Genomic DNA, 11,346 nt, shown 5'->3' with positions numbered 1-11,346 from the left:
GCAGGCAGCTCAGCAGGTGAGCTCAGGTGCTAATCTGCCTCGGAGGGTGCTGATGAGGTGACACAGGCAGATGCTGGGGTGCAGTAAACCTGGAGACATCCCCCGCCGTGTTCATTTAGGAAGAGCAGCATCGTCTCACTGGCCCTTAAAGTCTTACCTGAGAACAGGAGGATATCCGCGGACAGCTGTGTGCGGGTGCCGTGTCGGGAATGACGGGAGAGCAGCGGCCCGTGCTCCTCCCTGGCCTTGGGGGCCTGGCGCCCCCGATCCTGGGGGCCCGAGCTGGAAACTTCCACGCCTCATCGACCCTGCACGGTCCTCCCACTCTGCCTCCCTCTGGTCACAGGGCCAGGCGGCACCGGTCCCTGCACCTCAGCCCTGGCTCAGGCACTCACTCCCCCGACTGCCTGCTTCCTCCCGCTCCCTCCCCCTCCCCCGCCCCCTCCCCCTCCCCCTCCTCCCTCCTTCTCCGGCACCATTTTACAGCTCTGCCTGGGCCCCACATTCCAGGGCAGGGCCAGGTTCTCGGCCTTCACAGCAAGCTCCTCGGAAGGACGGACCAGACCCACCGTCTCCACGTGCTGCCCTCCCTCCTCCCTCCACCCCAGCCCAGCTTCCACCCAGACCTGGGCCGCCTGCAAACCCACCCCTCAGTCCCGGGTGCTCTGGCGACACCCCTCTCCTCGTCTCTCATCCGGCCTCCCTGGAGCTCCTGGTCAGCCTCCTCTGCTGGCTCCTGTCGGGGGTGCCCAGCCCTCAGCACTGCCCCCACCCAGAGGCACACCACACCGCCCACCGGACCTCCCTGCTCCGATGTCTAGAAGGCGCCTCAACACCAACAGGGCCGAGCGACCCCTCCTCTCCCCTAGCCGTGCTTCCCCGCAGCGCAGCCACCCGCTCTGAAAATGGCGGCTCCTTCTCCCCACTGCACCGAGCAATTCTCTTCTTTCTCTCTCTCCTCACACCCGCAGCCATCAGCAAACCACCTGGCTTCACCTTCACAACATCCAGAATCCGCCCTAACCAGTTTGGCTCAGTGGATAGAGCATCAGCCTATGGACTGAAAGGTCCCGGGTTCGATTCCCATCAAGGGCATGTGCCTTGGTTGCGGGCACATCCCCAGTGGGGTGTGTGTAGCAGCTGATCAATGTTTCTCTCTTATTGATGTTTCTAGCTCTCTATCCCTCTCCTTTCCTCTCTGTTAAAAAAAAAAAAAAAAATCAATAAAATATATTTTTTAAAAAGAAAAAAAATCCAGAATCCTACCACTTCCACCCACACCCAATGCTACAGCCCTGGGTCCAGCCCAAACCTCTTACCCGTCTATCAACATCCCGCTTCCCCAGTCCCTCCTCTCTAAACCTCCTCCGAACGAAAGCCTGCGCCCCTGCCATGGCCCTCAGGCCGGGCCCCGCTCCCCCAGCCTCCTCTCCGTCACTCGCTGCTCCAGCCACAAGGGCCCTTCGCCATCCCCAAGCGAGTCAGCGGTGCCCCTGCCAGAGGACACCCCAACTAGGGCAGGGCTCCCTCACTCATGGCCTTCCTGAAGCTCTCCGCTGAACCCCATCTTACAGAGCAGCCCAAACCCTCTCCCCCCCCCAAACCCCACCTCAGAACGTCACCCCCGCCACTAACGCCTCCGCCCCCTCCCTGCCACCTCTGAAGGGACAGGAGCGGCCCCCCCTGGCTGTGGTCATACGTCTGGAGCAGATGGCAGGGGCGGGGCCGCGGGCCGCAGTGACTCAGTGGGACGGCCCTTGTCACTTCTAGGAACCCTGCTCCTCGGCTCTCCCGGCCGCGGTCTGGGTTTCTCCCCACACCCGGGCGAGGAGCAGGGCCGCTGGGTTTCTGCTTTCCTCGGTGTGAGGCAGTGCTTCCGAGGACGGGACCGCGTTAGGGCAGAGACGGGACACACTGACTTTACAGTCAGAGCCGGGTCCCTGGTGTGGGGCGTGCAGGAGGCAGCTGATCGATGATTCATCACTGGCATTTCTATCTCCCTTTCCTTCTCCGTTCCTCTCTAAAATCAATAAACATATATTTAAAATACATTTTTTTAAACTTTCACATCTCCTTTCCCTCCCGCTCCTTGGCCAGATGGACAGAAGTGTGTGCAGGACCTGCTCCGAAGGATGCGGCCCCCGGGGATCCGCAGGCACAAAAGGAAGAGGAAAATCCCACCCAAGGTCAAGAGCTATCGGAGGGGCCAGTGTCACAGGAACCAAAGGGCCTGGGACTTCCCCCCGTGAGGCCTCCCGGGCCTGCCGCCCCGGGCACACAGAAATAGGCATGACGCGGGCGGGCACCTTGACACGCCCGCACAGCTGCCTCTCCTGGCACAGCGGCTGCCCGGGCGCTCTCACAGCCTCCCCAGGGCTCACAGCCTCCCCAGGGCTCACAGCCTCCCCAGGGCTCAGTCCTCCCTCCATCCCCACCTGGTGAGGCCCCAGGCGGGGCCCCCCGACCGCCGCCCCCCGCCCAGCCGGCTGGGACTTCTCCGCTCGGACTGAGCGGCAGCCACAACAGGAAGGGAGGACGAAGCCAAGGAAACGGCAGGAAGGGGCCCCGGCCACCCGACATATGGCACCTGGCGCCGGCCCAAGCCCCACACCTCCCGCCCAGCCCCTCCTCGTTTGCGGGAATGCGAGGGGCTCCCCCGCCCGGCCCGGGCGGCCGGCATCCTGGAGGACGCATACCTCCAAACCACAGGCGTTTGGATGCAAAATGGACCCCGAGAATCACAGCCCGGTGGTTTTCAGACTTTTTTTAGATGGAAACGTGGCTTTCTCCAAAGGATGGTTGCGTGGGGTGCCAACGCATAAAGCAGCTGAATGAGAGCTGCGTTCTGGTGGAGGCAGAAGCCCCAGACACTAACGGGAGCTCGGGGTACAGAGTGAGGGGCTAAAGAACCTCTGCTCTAACATGGCGGCCCCAACGCACAGAGAAATGGCTGTCCCCGCCCCGGGGAGCCTGGGACGGCCGCCCACCCCCCGGCCCCCTGCCTCTCTGCAGCCCCAAGAGCGCCATTGGGACCCAGGGACGAGGAACGGGAGACCTCGGGGCCACCGACGTGCCCGAGGCCCCAGGACGAGGGAAGGGGAGAGTCTGGATTCCAAACCAGGGCAGCAGCTTCCCACGCGGGGCCCACCTCGCAGGAGGGGCCTGGGGCCAGAGAGAGGAAGCGGGCCCAGCCAAGCCCATCATCCCCTCTCCCGCCCCGCCCTGGGGCCAGGCGTCCGCAGGGCCGGCAGCTGTCTCCTGGCAGGAACAGGCTGGGGGTCGTCATGGGGAGGGCGGGAAAGCGCGGAGGCACACCAGCCAGAGCAACGCCCTGCCCATCCCCCGGCCTCCCCAAAAACAATTTATAGCCAAGCTCCAGCAACTGCTTCCATCTGACTCCGTGCAGCTGCAGGCTGGAGGGGGGCCGCGGGGGGCGGGGGGGGGGGCCACGGAGGAGGAGGAGGAGGGGGCTGGAGGGGGTTGGACTGCACAGAGCTCTCCCGGGAATCACCAGTGGCCACAGGGCACTAAAAACCCATGTTACAAATGCCAACAAAGAAGCTGGAGGCAGGGAGCGAGAATGGACGGAGCAGTCCTCACAGGGCAGAACTTTACAGCCTCGTCCAAGAGCCGTCCATGGAGCAAGAACAGGCTGTGGAAATACACCTCCACTGGAAACCGTCCTCACCCACACACACACACACACACACACACACACACGCACATGCACACACACGCACGCACACACGCACACACGCAGGACCCTCGGGAGGTTACAGGGCTTATAAACACAGGAGAATGGCTAAGCTAGGACACGGGACACAAGACATTCTTGGAGCCCCGTCCAACGGGGCAGCCAGACGCGAAAGACAAACGAGCAAGACAAAGACTAGGTCAGGGCCAGGCTGAGGAGCGGCTGACCCGGCCCCGCCATGGAACTCTGACTCAGAGACAGAACACTGTTTCCAAACACACACAACACTCGCGGCTTGACTAGGTGCTAGGCCACAAGGGAAATGTCAATAAATTCTACGGCGGTTCCCGGCCACAGCGAGGGGGTGGCCCGTCCACCTGGGGAGAAACCGGCCAGAAACTCGGTGAGCTCAGGAAGTGGACGAAGTTAGAACATTTGGGCCCCAGAAGGGAGTGTTCAGACTGAAGGATTGAAAAGCTGCGTATCAGGGCCTGCGAGCGGCGTGGTCTTCAGGACAAAGAGGCATACGGCTTCAAATTCACCCCAAACCAGGCAAAGAAGAATGAGGGGGGAGCCGGGAAGAGAGAGCAGAAATTAAGAGCATGGAAAGTAAACGGTGATAGAGATGGCGAGCTGAACAAAATGCCGTTTCTTTTGGAAAGATTAAAAAAAAAGGTACATCTTTAGGAACTGTGGTGAAGGGGATAATTTTATATAAGTAAAGAGCAGGAATCTTTTAAATTTACCTACAGATACAAACAGTGTTTTCAAAAGTATAAAAGTAGCATGCTCCATATTTATATGTGGATACCTAATTAAAAACCACAAACTTTCTAGGAAAACTACAGACTACCAAAATCGCCTGGGGGGGGGGGGGAAAGTGGAAAATGTGAGTAGATGAAGCAGATAAAACTGAAACTATAGGCAGAGCTCCTCCTCCACAGAGAGGCACGGCGGCTCAGGGGGAGTGTTACCAGAACGTAAAGAGAGAAGATGTCGGCTCCACAGAGACGGCCCGTGAAACCCTGCCGTCGCCCTCGCCCTCTCCACAAAGCAAACCCGTGCGGGGCCTCCAGCAGCCACGCACAGCACAGCTCAGAAACCACAGCCCCTCGCCCCTGCAAACAGCCTCAGCAAGCAGAGCTAGAGATAGTGACGGGGGCGAAAGTTCGCCCTCTCCTCACAGAAACTAACAGAACTAACTTGCACAAAAGCCGACCATGCCCGCTGCACCGAGTGGTCACCGGCTCCTCTCCCTCAGGGCACGTGCCAGTTCCAGGTCGGAAACCAGCAGGGGTGGCATGCAAAAGGCAGCCCCACGACGGACGCTGCTCTCTCCCCTCCTCTCCCTTCCTCTCTATCTAAAAAAAATAAGTTAAAAACCTGTTTTTTTAATTAACTCAAAAAATATCAAAAAGCTAAACTTATAAAGCTTCTAGAGACCATCGCAGGAAAAAACCTATGTGGCCTTAGAGGAGACCCAGGGTTCCCCGTGGAGGTGACTTTTGTCCTCCACCCCTGCAGGCATCTGAAATGGGAAGGAAGACGTGTGTGCTTGTCACCACTGGGTTTGGGGGGGGGGGGGGGCAGTGCTCCTGGCATGTGGTGGGGAGATGTTTTAAAAATACGTATTCAGAAATCTTTGCTTAGATCCCGGTTTCTCAGCCTCAGCCGTGCTGCCATTTGGGCTAGGTAACTGTGTGTGTGGGATTGCAGCATCCCACACAGTTACCTGGCCCAAACAGCAGCGCTGCTGAGGCTGAGAAACCTGGAGCTAAGCAAAGATTTTTAAATATTTTTTTTAAAACATCAGTGGAAGTTCATCAACATTTTTTACAGTATCTATTTTTCAAAGAACATATTAAGAAAATTAAAAGGAGCAAGCCAAAGGCTGGAAAAATATTCATAATACATATTCTATATACCTGAGAATACACAAAGAATTCTTAAGCCCTCGTCTGTATGGCTCAGTGGACAGAGTGTCGACCTGAAGGGTCCCGGGTTTGATCCCCAGCAAAGGGTGTGCAGGAGGCAAACAATCAATGATTCTCTCTCATCATTGATGTTTCTATCTCTTTCTCCCTTCTCTAAATTCAATAAAAATATTTTTTAAAAGGAAAAAGAATTTTTAAAAAAAGAATTCTTAAAACTAAGATGACCCAAAAAAAATTTTAAGAGATGGGGGACAAAAGATTGATTTTAACAGACTCTACTAAAGACATGAAAGACATTCAACATCATTAGGCATCACAATAAATACAAAGCCCATCTTCCACCTCGCGGGCCAGCAGCCACACGAACATCAGAATCACATACTACACTGCAAGCCCGAGCGCTGCTGAAGCTGGAAAGACAGATTCCATCCAGTGCCGGCAGAAGATAGGAGCAAATGGAACAGGCTGCTGGTGGGAACACAAAATGGACAACCAAATCCGAACGCAGGCTGGCAGCGTCCACGAAGTGAAACGCTCACTCACCATCCAAGTATCTTCCCTCCACACCCCTCCCCCCAAAAAAAGAAAAAGAAAAAGAGAGAATGCATGCACAAAACCTCGTGCTCAAATGTTCACAATGGCTTTTATTCACGAGAGCCAAAAACTAGCAACATCTAAGTGACTCTTGGATTGAGGACAAAATCAAGACGAAGATGACATATTATTTAAAATTAACAAAAATGAGGGGAGGAGGGTGTTCATGCGGCTGCCTCCCGGGGACGGCCGTCAAGGCCAAGGCCAAGGCCAACACAATCTTTGGGGATCCGTGTGCCATTCCGTTGCAGATGCCTCCATTCCAGCCCCAGCCCCTCCCAGTTCTCCCCTCTGCTTAAGAAATGCCTCAGAACTCCAGGAGAATAAGGTCGCCAGGGCTAAAGGTGAGGAGGCCCTCCTAGCATACATTCAGGCCTCCGTCCCCCACCGGCCACGAGCCAGCTGTGAGGAAAACAAAGGGCCCGTGAGTCGCCCGCCCGGGGCTCAACTCCCACCACTTCACACACCATCCACCACCAAGTGGGGGGCATCCCCGAGGAGTCTCCCTTCCTGGGACAAGCTGTGAAAAGGGAGGCGCGGGCAGGGCCTCCGAAGCAAGGAGCTGCTCTCTGCCCCTCGTCCCAGGCCCGGAACCCTGTTGAATTCTCCCTGCCCAGCACAGTGCCGTGGTATGTGCCAAGGTCAAACTAGAGATGAGAACATCGGAATTCTTTTTCTCAACCCCATCCTTCAAAAATTCCTCTGCAGAACCATGATAAAAGATGTGGAGCCCAATCAGGAATCCATTGCCTGGGAACTCGTCAGGAAGTTGTTCTAAGAATTAATGCATGCGGTCTAATGTGCCCGTAATTAACAATCTTGGACTTCTACACACTTATTGTTGCAAGAAATGTACACACACACATGGAAGCGGTCCAAGTTTAACATGTGGCCCAAATTAAGCATATGAGCATTGTTCCTTCGGGGGGGAAATTTTTTCTTTCTTTTTTTTTTTTTTTTTTTTGCAGGGGGAAAAAAAATCTAGAGACAGCAACTACACCAACCTCAACTCCCAGCTGGCTTCCTTATCCTCTTGTCCTCAGTGTAATAAAAACTTCCAGGATTTATACCCAAACAATTGGGGGGAAACTCGCCCCGAATAAATTTTTAAAGTGGTTAACTGCGTAAATCAAGCCAGCCTGATGCTTCGGTTTGTGACTGGTACAAACTGCTAAGACCTCGCTCATTAAGGACGTTAGCACCTCAAACAAAGGCTGGGAGCTCACCTATTGTGTGTGGAGATAACACTTTCGGAAAGTGAGACTCAAACGCGGTGAGGAGAGCAGAGCGACAGGGCAGGGTGGTCACTGCGGAGGGCTGCCGGGCCTCTGCTCGCTTTCTCTCTCCCCACCGCTTCCCCCCCCCCCCGGCCCGTCCTCTGGTCCTGCGACCCTCACCCTCAGACATTCCTCCCAGCACAGCAGTCCTGGGCCTGGCACCTCTGTGGGGCCAGTGCAGCGCACACGCTGGCCTCGCCTTGGGAACAAGGTCTCGTAGCAGCTGCCGCCTCCCGCAAAGAGCTGACTCTGCAGCTCAGAGCCGCCAACTTCTTCCCCGGCACAGGCTCACCCAGGGCCGCCGGGCAGCAGTCCTGACACCTAGAAACTAGACCCCATCGCCCCAAAGAACCAGCGCCTTTATTTTAGTGAGCGCCACGTGGAGCCAGCGCGCTGTGGGAGCCGTGCGGGGGCTGTCCTGCCTCTCTGCCCCCTCCGTGTGCACGGGCGCAGCTCAAGCTGCTCTGAAATCCTTCCAACAATGGACCCTGCCAGGAACTGCCCCCCTGCCCCCCACCCCCACCCCAGGAGCGGTCAGGGCCACTCCTCACCCCGAAGCTTTGTCCCCCAAACCTTTGTCCCCCAGCCCGAGGGCCCAGTCCCCTCCCGCCGGCCCTCAGGGACTGCAGACCAACATCCCTCTGGGATCCAGGAGGCTGCAGCCGCAAAACTCCAACTCGGCGTTTTAGAGGCGAGGAGAATTTACTACTGGGGGCATCTAGTGAGGCCTGGACAGTGTCTGGGCACGCCAGCCCTGGGGGGACTGCCCTGGGCCCCAAACCACCGTGAATGAGGCCGTTTCAATAGAAAATACCCTCGGAAAAGCATGTGGCGTGTGCCTGCGCCCACCGGGGCCGCCCCACGGACACACCAACACCTCCGAGGCGCCTTTTCACACGCCCGCGGGCCGTGGAGAGTGTTTGCGGCTCCGCCAAATGGGCACCCAGGGGCGGACTGAAAAGCTGCTTCGTCCACCCTGCTTTGGAGATGTTTTGTAGAACTTTTCACAGCGGACTTAAAAAAGTAAAAGTCACAGATCAGCTCACATTCCCGATCTTCAAGGAAGTGTGTGCTGGAGTTCAGGAACTTGTAGCCGGTGTTCTCTCAAAAAAGTACCAGGATTCTTCTCTCTCACACACACACACACACACACACACACACACACCCAAAGAAAACGCCTTCACAAGGACCCAGGCCACGGTGTCCTCTAAAACAAACCCGGAGCACTCCCCTTGGTCCTGGGGGAGAGGTCGCACATGGCTCTGGAGAAGTCTCCTTGGGAAGCAGAGCAGCCAGACAAAGGGGGAAGCGGGCAGAGCCCTCGGAGGGGGTTTTCCTCCAAAGAGAAACGAAACACACCCACTTCAGAGATCCTCTCACACAGATACACCCGCAGAGGGCAGGCCGGGGGCACGCTCCTCAGCTAACCAGGCATGTGGCCCTGCGGGCACCCTCCCGGGGCACCCTATGCCCACCTCTACCTGTGGGGGGACGCATTCAAAGGCACAAAGGCCACTTTCTGTCCCACCTGGAGACGGTGAAGGAATGCAGCCCCAGGCGCAGGGGAGACTGCGCCCCCTCCCCCACACCAGCCAGCCACGCCGTATGGGGCCGCCCTGGAGGCCAAGTTTAACCTTCACGATGGAGGCATACATTCCGATTTGCTAACGAGAGCAAGACCTGCTGGGCATGGCGAGGCCCGCTGGACGGCTCTTCTGGAGAGAAGGCGGGCCACCCCGCGTTCTCGGGGCGCGCGGCGCGGTACTTGGGCGGGGGGGTGGGGGTGGGGGTCGGGGCAGAGCGGGCCCATAAACTCAGTCCAGGAACGGCTCCCTCCGGCCCCTCCCCCTCCGGAGAGGGGGAAGAAAGGGGCTCTCTCCAGAGTTTCCAGGCGCGCAGCCTCCTTAGGAAAACACTCTCTCGGAGCTCTGGCCCGGGGGTGGGGGCGCCGGGGAGAGTAAGACCCCACCAGGCCCTCCGCCAGGTCCCGGGGGCTCACCCTCCTCCCGCCGGGAGGAACCCGCTAGCGCCCAGGGGGGCTGGCCACCCGGCCCCCACCTCCCCCTCTGCTTCCTTTGTGCCAGAGAGGGTGGAGGGGGGTCCTGGGGGCGGGGGCGCTGGGTTGCCGTCCTCCTCGCCGCCCCGGAGGCCGGAGGGCTGAGCGCGCGGACGGCGCGGCCCCTCGCCACCGGGGAGCGGGAGCCGTCGGCGGCCCGGACGGCGTTACACAATCGGGCTCCGGAGCCCCGGCTCCGCTGGAACCGTCTGCACGAGACAATGACATCACGGGAGCAACTCGGCAGGAAGTTGGGCTCGGAGGCGCGCGGGGCGAAATCCCGGGAGCCAGGGCACCCCGCTCCTCCACCGGGAAAAAAAGGGGGGAGAGGAAAAAGAAAGTGGCTTCCGTGGGAAGGAGACCCCAAGAAAAAAATAATGGAAACCCACATGGAGGAAGCCCGTGGGCAAATGAAACCAAAACCCCGGCCCCCCGCCGTCCGTGCGCGCGGGCGGCCCACGGGGAGCGCGCGGCCCGGGCGCTCGGAGGGAACAAAGCGGCCGCGCCCGGGGCTCCTGCGCCGCCAACTTTCCCGGCGGCCGGGCCAGGTGCCGGCGGCCCCCGCGCCGTCCGGCCCGCGGCCCGCCGCCCGCCGCCCGCACACAAAGCCCGGTGACAGCCACAAGTGGCCCGGCCCCCGCCCCGCGGGCAACTTTCCCTCGGGGCGGGGGACCCCAGCCTGGACGGAAGGTGCCCCGGGGACCCCGGACCCTCCCCGCCGCCCGGTGCCCGCCCCGCCGCGGCGCGCCCACGCCCCGGCACCCACCTGCACAGCTCGGGGAAGTCGGCGCCCTGGGCCCGCGCGGCGCCGGGGGCCCCGACGAGCAGCAGCAGCTGCAGCGCGAGCAGCGAGCGCAGCGGGCGGCCGGCGGGCGCGGGCCCCGGGTGGGCGCTCCGGCCGGCGGCGGCACCCATGGCGCGGGGCGCGGGGGGCGCGGGGCGGGCGGCGCGCGGGGGCCGGGGGCCGCGCCGGGGGCTCGGACGGGCCGCCAGGCGGAGCGGACCGGAGCGCGGGCGGCGCGGAGCGGAGTGAGCGCCGAGGGGCGCGCGGCTCGGCTGGGCTCGGCGGCGGCCCCGGAACCGCGTCACGTGAGGCCGCCGGCCCCGCCCCCGCCCCGCCCCGCTCACGTGACTCCCTTGTTCAGGTGATCCCCGCCGGCTCCGCCCGGCCGGTCACGTGGGCGCCCCACGCGCGGGGCGAGGAGCGGCGTGGCGGGCGCGGGCGCGGGCGCGGGCGCAGGTGCGGGCGGGACCCGCGTGCCTCAGTTTCCCCGCCGGCGCGTGGGCGCCGCTCCCTCCGCCGGGCGGGCCGGGGAGGGCTGGGTGGCGGCCGGACGCCCCGCACAGCCGTTACCTCGGGTCCTGTCCGCGGGGTCAGCCCGCGCGGGCCCCCGACTTCTGCCCGGAGCGCCAGCCCCCGCGGCCTCCCCGCCCGGAGCGCGCGACTCCGACCGGGAAAGGGACCCACCGGGGCGGAAGGGCCCCGCCGGGCGGGCGGGCGCCGCGCACAAAGCTCCTCCGTCGCGGGGCGCGGGCGGTCGGTGGGCCCGGCCACGGGGGCGCCCGGGCGAGGCGGGGCGAACGCAGGCCGTCCTCCTCCCGCTCACCTGCTCCCGCCGCCGCTCCGGGCCGCCGCCGCGGGGACACGGCCGCTCCGCCCCGGGCACGGCGCCCCGAGCCCCTGAACTTTCCATCCAAGTTACCCACGCGCTGGTGTATTGGGTCCACGTCAAAGCCGCACAGAAACCCCATTTCCTGCCCGAATCCGGACATCTCCGGGGAGCCCGCGGC

At 61.1% G+C, this 11,346-nt stretch overlaps 1 protein-coding gene across 4 annotated transcripts in view; it reads right to left on the bottom strand.

The window, feature by feature from the left end:
* The window catches only part of IGF2R (insulin like growth factor 2 receptor), an 84,639-nt gene extending 74,011 nt beyond the window's left edge, over window positions 1-10,628 (bottom strand). For 3 of the 4 annotated variants that reach the window (XM_084890903.1, XM_084890904.1, XM_084890901.1), the window contains exon 1: window positions 10,322-10,627. In XM_084890903.1, coding sequence (XP_084747029.1) covers window positions 10,322-10,470 — 149 coding nt within the window. In that variant the 5' untranslated portion in view covers window positions 10,471-10,627. Of the gene's footprint in view, window positions 1-10,321 lie in introns of all 4 variants that reach the window. The other variant, XM_084890902.1, reaches the window with a different exon arrangement.
* Window positions 10,629-11,346: the final 718 nt, after the last annotated feature.

The sequence above is a fragment of the Pipistrellus hanaki genome (genome assembly GCF_964339955.1).
Source record: "Pipistrellus hanaki genome assembly, chromosome: 7".
In the NCBI taxonomy this organism is placed as follows: Eukaryota; Metazoa; Chordata; class Mammalia; order Chiroptera; family Vespertilionidae; genus Pipistrellus; species Pipistrellus hanaki.
The sequence above is the reverse complement of the archived record's forward strand: the minus strand, read 5'-3'. Positions and strand labels throughout refer to the sequence as shown.